At 34.8% G+C, this 15,858-nt stretch overlaps 1 protein-coding gene across 1 annotated transcript in view; it reads right to left on the bottom strand.

Moving 5' to 3' along the window:
• Window positions 1–12: 12 nt before the first annotated feature.
• LOC111634942 (gamma-glutamyl hydrolase-like) overlaps window positions 13–15,858 on the bottom strand; it is a 27,668-nt gene continuing 11,822 nt past the window's right edge. The window contains exons 9-11 of the mRNA XM_023379780.1: window positions 10,057–10,203; window positions 2,671–2,796; window positions 13–110 (exon numbers count right to left, since the gene is read on the bottom strand). Coding sequence (XP_023235548.1) covers window positions 13–110; window positions 2,671–2,796; window positions 10,057–10,203 — 371 coding nt within the window. The remainder of the gene's footprint in view (window positions 111–2,670; window positions 2,797–10,056; window positions 10,204–15,858) is intronic.

Raw genomic sequence — 15,858 nt, 5'->3', positions numbered from 1 at the left:
TATAGAGTTTAGTTATTTTAGCCTTCCATTGACATGTTTATTGCTATACTTGGATGGTACAAATGGCAAAATTTTATTGGTCGAGTATACAGCAATTGAAAATATGATATCTTAATAATATAAATAATCTATAATATGAAAATTTAAAAAAATTTAAGATATCATATTTTTTAATGCTAGCTCTAACAAACTACCATTTGATATTTGGCTGTGAATGGAACAATCAGCCAACGAATCAAATTTCATGAAAAATGAACCAAATATTTAAACTCCGTACTCTTGAAAACCACTTAAACCATACTTTGCAATTACTATTAATCTTGTATTATGTAATTTTTCCTATTCAAATTCCACCACACTGTTGGGTCCAATAGAAAGAAGGGATTATTGTGGAAGGAGATTGGAGTTAATTCGACCAAAAGTAGTCATTGAATCCCTCTTTTTCGTGAGGAGGTCATTGACTACTAATTAATACTGGTCTACTATTAATATTTGAAAAGTGATTCGTGTTGGATAGGTTATGATGGCCTGCATGTGATTGAAGTTGCTAACCTTAATGTCCAAAAGACTTCATATAAAAGTTTAGATAAAAGCAACTATTCTCACATTTTTACAATATTTTTTAAAATGATCCCGTAAACTGGTGAAACCAGATTGAATAAAGTAGAGCTCAAAGTTTTACTTTATTCAACCTGGTTTCAAACATTAAGTAAAGGAAACTTTTGAAAGTTGTGGCATAAGCATACTGGAAGCAGATTTGACAGTAAAGAGTCAACATGTGAATAAAGTGCACATTACACAGACTACAACTCCCTAAAATTTTGAATGAAGCAATGCTACCATGATAATAAATAGGAAAAATAAACATTGGCACAGAAAAAGACAGCTCTACTTTGTGCCTTAAAATTGTTGCATTTACAGTACATTAATTTGGTTGAATGGTAGAACATCTTTAAGCAGTATCAGTGAAGGAAGTTTGGGGCAATGGATTTATGAAGTTTGGGGCAATGGATTTATGAGATAACGGGGAGATGAAATTGGGAGGGCAGGATGTCCAGGTTTCATGGTAGTTAAGTATGTCCTTGTAAATATCGCATTTATAGAAAAATTATTAGAATTAGTTTGGTTTATTTGGTTATGGCAATGCAACACGCAAGTGACCTGGGAAGACTTATGTAAAGCTGGCCCCTATTTAGGTGTTACTAACACAAAGAAAACCCACATGGCTAGTCCATTGTCAATGCATGAATCAATGACCAACTACAAGTGTTTGGTGGTTTTATCCACTCGGTTACTGAAGGGTACTTATTGGGCTGCATTTTGAAAAAATTGTATACCTATAAATTCCTGTCTGTCTGTCCTTCCTTAATCTCAAGGACAGAGTTAGATAGATGAAAGTCGAGACCAGATATGGAAAAGGTAAGAGCAAGAGGCCCAGATTATCTTCTGGTGAAAACGGAAGTTCATATTTAGTCATGTTATTTCAATTCAAAAATTTTTCCCTGAACTGAGTTAGATACAGATAGCAATAGTCATGCCAGATATGTAACAGGAAAAATGTAACATAACTGGGGCAAAACACCACTCCATGCAGGTAAGTGCTCTGTGCTACCTGTTGCAGTAATTATACCATATTTACTCGCATATAAGAAGGTTTTTATTCATTTATCACAACTTCAAATTTCTAGGTCATGCTATACGCTCAAGTGAAAGATTCTTTGCATTTTTCCAAATAATTTTTGTGAACCATTTATTTGCATTTTTACTGTATTTTTACCCTCTTGTATTTAAAAACATAAGTATTTTATCTGGTCATTTGAATCATTCTTGTATATTGTCAGGAGTAAAGATGAATAGCAATAGAAAAAGCAAAGCTTTTGAATTGAATTCCAGATTGAAATTGCAAAATCACACGGGAGTCTGATATAAGTTTTAATCCATTCCCATTTGGAAGTCGGAATTTGGAGAAACTCATAAGTGTAATCAACGGAGAATGGATTCGAATGTTAAGAATTGGCAAAAAAAAAAGGTTCCCGATTATCCAGCTTTATGTGAACGAATTATGTTGCTGATTTTGCAAGATTTTTCCTTAAAGTTTAAAATGCCAGTAATTTTTGTGGGAAAATGTATTCATTTACGTTAATTTGATATTTTACTTGTGATTAAACAAAATAAAATTAGAATTGTATTAATAAATCTAATTTTTTTATTTTGATCTTTAAAGTCACACCTCGTCCTATATGCGAGTAAATATGGTTTTTTAAAATTATATTCTTTTAGTAAGAATTATATTTATTTTCTTAAATTTTTTCCAATAAATGTAAACTAAAGCCAGTAAATCAAATACAGACAGAAATTAATTAAAATATTGTTGGATTTCTATATATTAGGGTGCAATATATGACATTCACATACTTCTAACTGCTGAGTTTCATAGCAATTGGTCAAACGGCTGTCCTAGGCATGCATAGCAAAACAAACATCCTTTATTTATATATATGTATATAGATTTACAAATATCAATACATATGCATATATATTTTTCTTTATAAATTCAAAATTAAATTTTACAAAATATTTTTTTACAAAATTTAATATTTGTTATAAATAATTTTCTAAAAAATTACAGAAGTTATCAGAATAATTATTATAATTTTAGTTTTTAATCTGTTGCATTAAAAAAATATTTCTGCTCATAACTAGAACCGTGAAGTCCTGTATAAACTGGATTATATTTGTAAATTAGTGCTTCTTGCTCTTGTTTTACAGAAGAAAATTGATGGAAATTCTTCCTTGCTATAAAATTAAAGAAAATATGTTTTTAGGACCTTAAAGCAAAACAATAGTTACTAGAAATTAAAATAAATTTCTGTTGATTCAAGCAACATTTATGAAACAGTCCAAAACTACAGAAAAATAAAACCATTATTTGTCATAAAGTCATTATTTGGCCAGCCATTGAAAATATTCTGTTAATTCATTTTTGCTTTTTAATGAGTTTAATCTTTTACAGTGTGAGATCCGGAATTTTGGTGACGGAAATATCGCTCTTTTATTAACAAAATTGTTAATTTATCAAAACTTTAGTTTATGGAATGCCCTAGTAGAAAAAACGATCTTGCCCGGGATTGTGTAAACTTTCCGGTCATAACTAGCAACATCTATTGTTCTTTGCAGAACTTGCATCTCATCTTGCAAGAAGGTTGATAGTTAGCATCTAAATGTTGTCATTTGTTTTGGATCCCTGGAACACCTATAACCCCTAACCTATGAACATCCGATTACGTGGTGGAAATTCCCCACTAAAACGGATAAAAGACCGTTCTTACCCCCTCTCGGGGAGTCTACGAACGAGCGCAGGATTAACAACATCGTGCCGTTCTTCCGAACTTGTGAAATTCCGATCTCCGATGAACCTCGAATTAAATCTTCAAAAAAGTCGCGAACCTTTTTAAAATTTGTGCTCCTGTGGATAATAGATTTGAACATTTAAGCGCCTCCCCGGATTAAACCGATAAAGGAACGCCATAAAGAGGTATGAGCGCGGTAAACTCTCTCTCGAGAATATAAGGCGGTTTAGGAATGCTATATGAGAATTTGTGTAGTCTTTGATTAATTCGCTTGTTTTAATAAATTGTTTTATATTTGTTAAAGAAAATGGTAGACTCCTTTACTCGATTTCGCCCTTCACCTTATCGTCGACCCCAATCACCTCTCTTTACACTCGGTTGACATTTTATCCTGACTATAGAGCGGGAGCCTTACGACCCCGTATTCACAACAGCAATAAGATTTACTTCAATATACAGTAACTAGAAAGTTCACAAATTTGATATTTTGCCAGAATTCTATTGGTATTTGGTTACTAAATATATTCAAATTTCACAGTTAATTAAATATTAGTCTTATCACTAAACTACTTGATAAACTGTCTTTTTACATTGTAGAGTTCATCACATACTTTTTGCTGATTATAACAAGTACCATAACATATTAATCATCCCTTTATTATAATTAACCAATAGTGGATGATAATTTTTGACATTTTTGCAGAAACATTTAATTCCACTTTAAGGCTTGACATAACTGGGTTTCCTTTTTTTCTTTGTCTTTACATTAGTGTGTCCCTTATTTTGAGACTTCAAAATTTTTGAATGCCCCTGCCCATTTTTTCTCTTTCACTCAAAAACATGTCCCTATTCAATTTCTTGGCAATCAATGAATAATAACCCATGCCAACTTGAGCATCAGTGTGCCAGAAACAAATCTGAATGTATAATGACTGCTCAGACCTGGATTGGTTATTACATGTGGAACACTGTCAGCTTGTGTTAGATGTATTTGTGCACCTTTACATTATGTATGAATTTTGCAGTCCCAAGGATAGTGTGTGTGAAACACAATAATCAGAGGCAAATTGCATCAAATACACAAGTGCTGCCTTGTTTATTTTAAAACAAACCAGAGGTTAAGATAACTCTAAGTAAAAGTGTGAATCTTGTATTTGTTAGTGTATGATCTTTGGGGAAAGCAAGAAAGCTTTACATCAAGCTTGATGGAAGGCAAGAGAATTTATTCCCTAAAAATGTTTCCCCTAAAGTCAGAACTTAGCTTCCTCTTCTCTGGTGGATAGTTTGACATTTTTTTTTTTCTTTTTTAATTTTAATCCTACTGTTGCCAGGTGCTGAAAGACTATTCTAATTGCTCTAAGTGAAAATTAAAATTGCAATTAATCATCATAATGTCATCCATGTAAACAAGATTTTGCTTTTTAAGCTGCTTAATATGTAATTGGGCTGCAACTTTTCAAAAACTTGCGAATTTAAAAGACTCTTAGCGAGCTGATTGAATTGATAGCAGTGGAGACAGGTAAAATCCCATTGATAATGTGGGTAACCTAAATTATTAAAACAGAAAGCATTGACGAAAATTCCCCTCTATACATCATTATCCAAAACATAGGAAGCCGCAGAGAATCAGGCCACTTCTGAGGGAGAATCAAAGTTTGCGGGAGAGGCAAATTAATCTGGGAATCCATTCTCCAGAGCGTAACCGGTGACCTGAAACACAATCAGAATGAGAGATTGCATGACCTTAAACAATGATAGAACATATGCTCAAAGACCAGATCTTGACCATAGTGCCAGCGAGAAATCAAAATGCTGCCAAGGTGTCTAAACCCGAGATGGAAATTGTGTCTGTCTTTTTCAGAGAAGACAAAGATTTAAAGACATGTATGCACTTTGGACACCAAACCTGTTTCTCTTTGTGTTTTGACAGACAAGGCCGTGGGCAGAATCACTGGAACTGTGGGAGCTCAAAGAAATGCCAGAGGCTTTGGCACTGTGGGTCTTCAACCAGGTTCTCTTTTTCCCAGCAGATGAGGGAAGAGATGCCTCCAGTAGACCCTACCTCAGTCTAACATGCCATTTGGCAGATTTTAGGGTCTCTGACTTGGTATACCCCGAAATGCTCGTCCTGCCCCAGAAGGTGGAAGTGGCACCTAACATGCAGCAGGACGTTGATGAAGCAGTGGCCTTTGCGTTGAGAGGGCCAAACAACTTCAGGAAGCTAGAGATTTGTCCCGACCTGGGCAGGATCCCAGAGATGTTGTGAGATCTCAACCTCCAAGATCAGCGGTCTGAGGACCTTTTCTCCCTTGGTCCCAACAAGAAGTGGGACGAGGCAGAGAACTGTGGAAGGCATCGCAACATTATTTACAAGATCAAGAACAGAGGTACCGAGTGGTGGGTAGGGCAAGAGGTAGAAACTGCCAACACTAAGAAGAGAAAGGAACAGGAATCAACTGTGCCAATAACGATCCTGTCAGAAGGGCACTCCCAAGTCTTCTTTCCCGAAACCATCGTAGTATTATGTACAGTAATACCTCAACTTATGCTACCCCAACGTTATGCGATTTTCAAATCTCGTCGATTCCTCTTTTGTTTACTCTTGATTACTCACTCCCCCCCACACTATTGTTCAGAGTTCAGCTTACATATTCATATGTGTCGCGCGGAATCGACGCATAGCTATAATTTATTTTGTGTTATTCTGTATTTGTTATATCTATGGAAACTTGAGACTCTACTATGTCATCCAAACAAAGTAGAACTGATTCTTCTGCATCAAACAAGAAAAAAACTTTAATAATGTTAACTTTACATTCCAAAGATAACTTCGATACAAAAATGAAAATTTGTGAATTGGCAAAGAAGTTTGATCTACCAGAATTGATGGTCAGAACAATTATAAAAGGTAAAAGAAAAAAATTCTCGAAGCTGCGAAAAATGCTCAATCTTTAAATTTAAGCATCATTTGTAAACTTCACGATATTATCGCTGAGATGGAAACAATGTTAAAATTATGGTGTGATAATCAAGTAAATGGGAAAAATTGTCCTGTTGATCAGAACACAGTGTGCTCTCAAGCTAAGCTGGTTTTTAAGAGATTGAAAGAGGATGCTGGAGAGGTGGCTAAATATGAAGAGTTTAAAGCTAGTAATGGTTGGTTCAGTCAATTCAAAAGTTGCTGTAATTGGCAAGTGCTGATAAAGAGGCTGCGTCTTACTATCCAGAGAAATTCAAAGCTATGATAGATGAAGGTGGCTATTCAACATAATGAGACTGTCCTGTTCTGGAAAAAGATACCTAAAAGAACATTTATCACGTGTGAAGAGAAAACCTTTCCAGGTTTCAAGGCCACCAAAGATCAATTGACAGTATTGGGTGGTGCAAATGCAGCTGGTGATTGTCAGTTAAAACCTCTCTCAGTTTATCGCTCGGAAAATCCAAGAGCATTGAAAAAAATCTAAAGCTGGCTTGCCTGTGATTTGGAAGTCGAATCGTAAAGCTTGGGTGACAGCTTCCCTTTCTGAGGACTGGTTTGGTCATCACTTCATACCTGAAGTCGAACATTATTGCCAATCTAAACAAATTCCATTTAAAGTGATGCTAATAATCGACAATGCACCAGGTCATCCCCTGCAACTTTAACTAATTTTGACCCACGTGTGAAAGTTGTATTTTTACAGTAGAACCTCGAAAACTCGGCTCTCGATAACCCGGCACTCCGGATAACTCGGCCACACCCTGGCAGGGCAAAAAAATCCTTAGTTAATTAATTTTCATTATAGACAGCTTTATAAAAGTATAAAAGCTCTCATAAAGTATTTTTCTGAGGTCTGTCTTATCAGGTAAATTACTGTACACAGTGTTTTCATTAATTTTCATTTTCATGTAGTAAAGGCTCTATGCCTTCATAAAGTACGTACTTTTCCTTTGTTTAAGGGTATTTGGGCAGTTTATTCTCTGTTGTATTCTCAAGCAAACAATACATACAAGTACAGTACAGTATTTTCTGAGGAAACACGCATACTTATCCTTTTTTAACCCCATTCCCGATAACCCGGCATTTTCACAAACTCGGCCACCCTTCGGTCCACATTAGGCCGAGTTTTCGAGGTTCTACTGTACCACCAAATACAACCAGCTTGTTTCAACCAATGGATCAGGGAGTCATCAAAACATTCAATGCTCATTACACGAGACGATCGTTTGCACATCTGCATTAAGCTATGAGACAAAACAATGAGCTCTCTGTTAAAGACTTTCGGAAACATTTTTTTCTAAATTATTGTTTTCTTTAGTCTCCGGCCCCAATTAAAAATAATTTGTATGTATTTATATGCGAAATTATACCCTGACTCATGCAATAGGTGGGACTGAGCGATAACCATGTAAGTTGGGGTATTACTGTATATAAATTTTTGTCGCGTGTTGTTTCCCATTTGGAATTTTCATTTTGTGCCATTAATATGCTATATCTATCTGTATAGATAGATAATTACCTAAAACATTATATTACATCAAAAGATTTAATAAATCTGTTTAATTTGACAATCAATGCGTAAACCGATCTGTTACGAACATGAATATAAATGTGAGTTGGGCAGTCAGCATGATCCTGTCGACAAGTAAGTGAGTGAGACCGCCATCTCTGCAAAGGCAAAGGAGAACTGACGGCTTGAGCTGCCAGGTAAAATGTCATTAACCTCAAAGCAACATTTTAAAAGGGCGGAGAGCCCTATGAGGCTCCAGAAACAAGTCAAAAAATTAATAATAAAATTTCTTAAGACTGGAAAATTTCAGTTGTTGAATCTGACCAAGGGTTGTGCTAGAGATGTAAGACAGAGACTGGAAGCAAAATTAAATGTCAAAACAGATGTTGTGAAGATGAACAACATAGCAGATTGTAGGGGAGTATCAACTGTCAACCAGGAGAGAGGGGACTGACAGGGCACTCATATACAAGTGATCTGGGTTTAGAATATCAAGAAAAAGGGAAATGGTTGAGGAGACATCATGCTAGATTGTTCAAATTCTAAAATGTTGGAGAAGAGACAATAATGAAGTAAAATACAAGCGCAGGTTTCATAGTTTCATCAACACCTCCCAGTCAGAATCAATGGATAGACTCTCCAAAGCAGACCTTTCTTGTGACCTGAACTGGTCTCAGTTTTCACCTGGAGACAAGAGTGTGACCAATCGGGAAGTGAGAAAAGGGATGAATGGCCAATCAAAAAGGCAGATGGAGAGTGGAAAACACAAAACCTCAGAATCCAAGGTCAAGATCAAGGCATAGTTTTCCACCACTTGTGCCCATCAATGACCAGCCCTATGGACTTAGATCGTATTGCCCACACCAACTGCCAGAGTCTCCCCACCTGTCTCAAGGACAAGTCAATGCCACTGTCCCATAGTGGCTAGCTTCAAACAGTGGTCCAGGAGATAACATAAGGGACTTGCTTGGTTGATGTGATGTCAAGAGAGAAAAAGAAGTGTCAGTCTTTGGATATTTTTCCTCCTGAATTATTTTTTATGTTGCAACATGAAAAGTGAATTTAAAAACCATTAATCATAGGAAATTTTGAATTTCCTAAGTGTTCTGGAAAAATTAATAAAAAGTTGCCAGTGATGGGAATTTAAGGCAAATGCCTGAATGATAGAAGTCAGTTCATTATTATGATTATTTTTTTCCTATGAAAATAATGTTCTTTTATTTCTGGAGAATGCTGAATGTTATCCTCAAATCACACTTACAAATGTTAAATTAGGTGTTTTTTTCCAAGTAACATTACCTCAATTTTACAGTTCTTTAACATTGTATATGATCCCTTGATCTGATATGATAAGTCCATTATTGACAATTGATGATTCAGGCATTACTTGCTAAGTACGACATCTGGAACATTCAGGACATGTAAAATTTTTTCATTATTGGGTGGCATTGAAAACCTGTTAGCATTATCAAACTAGAAGAAAAATCTTCAGTTTCAAAATGCTTTGAAAAAACTGGATTTAGGAGAAGACTGATCTTTCAACCCAGCAGTAACTTCAATATATTCTAGAAGAGACAGAAGATTACAAAATACAATTCTTAGATAGTTTGAGCAAGAATTGACAATGGAATAAGATGACAACATTGACGTAACAACAGAAAGGGAAGAACAGGAAGGAGCGAATCCAATTCAATCATTTTAAATGAAAATATCTACACGTATTAAAGAATGTACAGATTTTCATTCAAGAAGGCTTAGAACATTTATCTAATGCATTATGAGTAATTGAGGAATGTGAAAGATCTTAAAACAAATAGATATTTGCATTTATGAGGTTTGGAAGTGAAGTAATTGAGAATGCCTTAAAGTGCATGACTTAATTGGAATGAGAGTTCTATTCATTAAAATGTTAGTCTATATAAATTACAATGATGTAGCCCAGTGCATCTGGCTCAGCAAATGTCATGTTAAATACTTCAATACAATCAGATTTTATGAAAAAATTATTTTAACTTTGAAGTATTATCATCTAATTTTTTTAACTTAAATGTAAACAATTCAAAACAAAGGTTCTTTAAAAAAATCTATGATTGATTAAACTAAAAAAATTGTTTTTACAAGAAATAATTTCCATTTTACATTTCAAAGCTTTACTTAATTTGCTACTTTCTTACGCAAATCAATTGTTAAATAGGTTTTTTAATAAATATACTTACTTTCATTTACAAAAAAATTTGCAAAATATTGTGAAATTAATATAGCTTCATAACTGTGTGGAATATTTTGGTGTTTGGCATTGTAAACAAATTCGTATTGGTTTTTTTCAGGATGCCAGGCTACTGCATAGAATGGATATTTGCGGGCTAAAAATTAAAAATTTTGTTTTCATTATTATAATAGTATATTATTAAATATGAATTCAAATTGCAAAAGAAATTACAGTATAGCTAAAATTTCTAAGTCCACATGACCATACTTTTACTGAAATAGTTTTGTTAATATTTTCAATACATTGTGAACATTAATTGGAATTTAACTTATTTTTTGAACCAAGATGGGATGAAAGTGTAAAAGTTGTAATATAAATATTTCCTTAGTTCTTAATATCATTCATGCATCATATGATAAAATGACAGTTTTAGTACTTATGAAACCATGCTGGTAATTGTTGTGCAATTTGCAATTCAAACACAAACTATATAGTGTATCTCTTGACATTAGAACGTGTTTGTTTATTAAATTTCTGTCAAAATTCTATCATTTTATCTTTGAGTAAGTGTTTAAATATCGTAGACGATGATCGGCACCATTTTAAAATTGTTCAGAAGGACAAGATAGGTGCTTCATTGATTTATCATATGTAGAGATTCAGTCAAGTAATGTAAAAGATAACAAATTGATTAATTAAAGGTGAGGGTTGAATGTATAGAAGTGTTTTTAAAACGGTTTTAAGTTTACAAAGATCTGTGATTTGAAGTTGACTGAGGAGGGCATGAATAGCCCAAAACATGTACAGACATTAAGTACACGTATCAACTAAATAAAAATTAATGATGAGATTTGCCTTGTGTCCGAGTAAATACACTATATAGTTGGTGTTCGAGTTGCACAAAATGAGTTTTTAGAATTAAAAATTCTTTGCGGAAAAAATAATTATTTTTTTATATACCTTAAAACACTCCAAATTTGCATGATATGTTTTCAGAAATGTACAATAAAATGAGTACATAATAAATACTTAATAATAATCAATGATGATAACTGCTGTTATAAAAATCATGTAAATATATTTTTTCTTCATTATTCATTAATTAGAACTATATTCTCTTTGATTCTTTGAAGAAATCAAAGAAATCTCTATAAAATGTATTTGTTTTTCATTTGTGAAAAACAAATACATTTTATAATTATATTTAGTAAATTATTACCATTATAATCAACTTCACCAAAACATTTCATAAATGATGATTAAAAAAACACTTTTGTCATAATAAATATATAAGTGTGAGGCCTGAGCAATACTCAATTTCACATGTTAAAAATTTAATAAAAGTGTCAAATCAGGGAATCCAGCTTTTATTCTAGCACTCTTAAAAACTGAAAGAAAAACAAATAAAAATGTGTAAGAATAAAAATTTTAGTTGAGAGAACAAAAAACATAAACTTTAAAAAAGGAGATCTAGCATGGAGATTGTTTGACTTACAAGAATTCGGTCAGTCATAAACAATAAGTAAATATGAGCAGGAGTTTCAAAGTTCAATTAACTTCCCTTGATCAAAGACACAGTATTGAATTTGACCTTTTATGGTCTGAAATGGTCTTATTTACCCGGAAACAAGAAACTGATCAATCAGGGAAGAATTCTTTAAAAACCCGATCAAGGTCAAAGTCAGACTTTTCTGTCTCACTGTGTGAGCCGTAACTGTTACTTCCACTGATTGCCACCTTGGTCACATCACCTTCCCAACTCACCTTCAGTGTTTTATGCATATGGACTTTCACCCCTATCCTCACCATTCCACGTCGGACTGTTTTCCCATCATCACTTTTGTCCCGGGACTTATTGACAGCCCCAGGCAGTTGGTCGAGGAGATGTCTATCAACTCTCCAAGAGACCAGCACCAATTGCCGACAAGTCGCTCCATTAGATGCAAGACTTATGAATAAACTTGTTTATTAATTTAACTGCAGGTGTCTGCCCCACATCCAATAAATCCTGACATTTGTTTATCCCCAATTTGGTGACTTCACATAAGACAAATTTCAGTAATTAATAAACACTCCTCAAAAATGAAATCACAACACCATGAAAGAATGCACATTGTCACCTTTGTGTGGTTGATATATGCAAATGATTAAGTTTGCATATGCATCAAGTCATGTGGTACCCAGTTTTGGGCTTTAAAGACCAGCAGCCAGCTTGGGATGTAAATGCTATTGATAGCTTGTGCAGCTGAACTTTTGAAGCACAGATTTTCTATGCTTCTTCAAAAGTTCAGCTCCCGCAAACCTTGGAGACAACCGTGAGCTGAATACCACCAGTTAACGGCTGGGAAAAGAGACTATGTCCTGGAGCTGCATGACCTTGGTTTGTTGATGCATGCAGTTGCCATGCGTGTTTGGCACAATGTGAGTACCATCCAGCAATATGTGGCATAATGGATGTAAGAACGCAACAAAGGAAGTGGATTGATTGGCACACAACAGAGTACATAGAGAGGCAGATTTGCCAAATGTCCCATTGGGATCTGTTTGCCATGGCAAATGACATATGAAACTGCCTGTTGCCATCAATGAGTGTATCTATGTCTACTCAAACCATTCACAACAGATTGCATGAAGTCTGGCTGCACAAACAACAACCACGTGCCATTTTTAACTTTGTGTGTTTTTCGTTATAATTTATCACGTGTTCTGTGGAAGTTCATCCAAGCCAATATACTGTTACTTCTGTAGTGTGTTAAAAGGATGAAAGATATGACTATTTACAAAAAATTTTTTAATTTTTCGAGTCTAATTCAATTTTTTTTCCATTTAACCATTTGACATGGCTGCACACCTGGTCTGTTGTTGTCATCATCCCAACTGGACAACTGAATGGCATTAGGTATTGTTTATGTATGAATCCCACTTCTGTCTGTGGAGGAATGACAGGTGTGGCAGTATCTCAGGAAATGCTATGTGCCAGTCCTTTTTGCTGTGGCATCATGGTTTGGAGAGGCATCATGTTCAATCAGTGGACAGCCCTGGCACACATTTCTGGTACTCTGACACAAATTCTGACAAAGTACGTCACACAAATTATGTGGCCTGTGGTTTGGCCACTGGTGCAGGCTGCACATTGCACGGTGAACTTTCACCAGCCTAAACAGAATTCTGGCTGGTCGCCTTGCCAGATCTCTCTCCCATCAAACACTTGTGGGACCTTGTCTGACTTAAGATGCACCAGGGAACACCACCACATATTGTAGATGACATGCACACCACAGTGGACACAGCTTGACAAGGGATACCTCAGACAACCATAAATCACCTTATTGATAGTATGCCTCGCCATATAGTGTTCTATAGAGCTGCCCATGGCAGCCATATTTGTTATTGAATAAAAAGTATCTCTTGCTTATCTCTATCACCTCTACCGGTCCTGCAATGTGCAGGCTACAAAAATTCCTTCATGGTGTTGCAATTTCACTTTTGAGGAGTATTAATATAACAACAGTGGTGACCAAAATTTAGNGTCATAAACAATAAATAAATATGAGCAGGAGTTTCAAAGTTCAATTAACTTCCCTTGATCAAAGACACAGTATTGAATTTGACCTTTTATGGTCTGAAATGGTCTGTTATCTATCCAGAAACAAGAAACCGACCAATCAGGGAAGAATTCTTTAAAAACCAGATCAAGGCCAAATTCAGACTTTTCTGTCTCACTATGTGAGCCGTAACTGTTGCTTCCACTGACCGCCACCTTGGTCACATCACCTTCCCAACTCACCTTCAGTGTTTTATGCACATATTGTATGCATATTGTTTATGGATGAATCCCACTTCTGTCTGTGGAGGAATGACAGGTGTGGCAGTATCTCAGGAAATGCTATGTGCCAGTCCTTTTTGCTGTGGCATCGTGGTTTGGAGAGGCATCATGTTCGATCAGTGGATAGCCCTGGCACACATTTCTGGTACTCTGACAGTAGACCAGTATGTCACACAAATTATGTGGCCTGTGGTTTGGCCACTGGTGCAGGCTGCACATTGCATGGTGAACTTTCACCAGTCTGAACAGAATTCTGGCTGGTAGCCTTGCCAGGTCTCTCTCCCATCAAACACTTGTGGGACCTTGTCTGACTTGAGGTGCACCAGGGAACACCACCACATACTGTGGATGACATGCACGACACAGCTTGACAAGGGACTCAGACAACCATAAATCACCTTATTGATAGTATGCCTCGCCATATAGTGTTCTATAGAGCTGCCCATGGCAGCCATATTTGTTACTGAATAAAAAGTATCTCTTGCTTATCTCTGTCACCTCTACCAGTCCTGCAATGTGCAGGCTACAAAAATTCCTTCATGGTGTTGCAATTTCACTTTTGAGGAGTATTAATATAACAACTGTGGTGACCAAAATTTAGCAACAGATTAATATTTATTAATTTAACAAAATTTGCATTAGTATCATTACATTGTTTACTATCCATTGTATGAATGAAAATAAACATCAAACAAATATAAAGAATTTTATGTGTGAATTAACATTAATACCTTTGGCCAAAAGTTTGGCAACATCTGTGCTTTCAACAAAAACATAAACTTGTGTTCTAATGTATATGAAATGAAGAATTGGTGAAGAATTTGACCCAAAATTCAACCAATAGTGAAAGAGGTGGTGAGTCTGTGATGGTTTGGGATGTTTTAATAGACATGAAACAGGCCCAATCCATCATATTAAAAGGCCACATGGATCAACATGTACACAAAAGAAAGATTAGAAAAGATTGTTGTCATTTGCTGAAGGAAAGTTTTCATGATGACTCAAAACACACAAGCAGAACTGTGAAATTGTGCAGGCCCTGGCAAAACCACAGACTCCTGATCTAAATCCCATCAAAATGCTTTAGAAGGGTTTGGAAATAGTTGTAATGACAACCAAAGCAGCAAATCAAACAAAATTATTTGAAATAATAAAAGAAGCATGAAAAGCCATTCCCATTGAACATTGTGGCATAAAGTTTACAGGACATTCACAAAGATTGCTCAGTGATTAATACTTTATTTGATAACCAAAATTCTTAAGTTTTCAGTTCTGAAATGTTTAGAAAAACATTAAGTTTGTTTTTTTTTTTAACAAAAAACAGGTGTTGCTAAACTTTTGGCCATCACTGTATTTAAATTTTATGTATAAAATTGTAACTACAAACTGAAAGATTAAATATGAAAGAAATAATCTTTCATATTCTTAAAAGAAAATGTTCTTAAAGAATTTTAATTAGCTTTTAAGCACACTGATTTTGATCAGATATAAATTTAGTATTATTTTCATTAAAAACTTTCCTGTAAGATTCACTTATATTGAATTTATATTTGATGAAACTAATGAATTTTTAACCTACAAAATAAGGAAAATTTTGCCATTGCTCAATAAAACAGTTGTAAAGCATAAAATCAAATTTATAATATAACTTTTGAGTAATTATTTTTAAAAATGCAGATTTCAATGTGTTGAAATTTTTTCTGAATTTCTATTAATTCTTAACTAAAACATAAATTTTATTACTACAGTAGAGCGTTGTTTATCCGAAACGTCGGTTAACCGAAAGCATTCCAGTTGGCAAATTAAATTTTCGCTAGTGCTGTGGCGCTGCAATCTTTGGCTATATCTTGGGCTACTCCAATATTTTTTTTGTTGGTGTGTGTGTTTTAGCTGGCAGCACTGGCACTTTTGTGTTGTTTTTTTCTGAGGACTGTGTGGGGTGCTGAATCGAACGTTTTTGATACTAGATCAACTTCTAAAGTA

Source organism: Centruroides sculpturatus, unplaced genomic scaffold, assembly GCF_000671375.1.
Source record: "Centruroides sculpturatus isolate CEXI.00-Female unplaced genomic scaffold, Cexi_2.0 scaffold891, whole genome shotgun sequence".
Lineage (NCBI taxonomy): Eukaryota > Metazoa > Arthropoda > Arachnida > Scorpiones > Buthidae > Centruroides > Centruroides sculpturatus.
The sequence above is the reverse complement of the archived record's forward strand: the minus strand, read 5'-3'. Positions and strand labels throughout refer to the sequence as shown.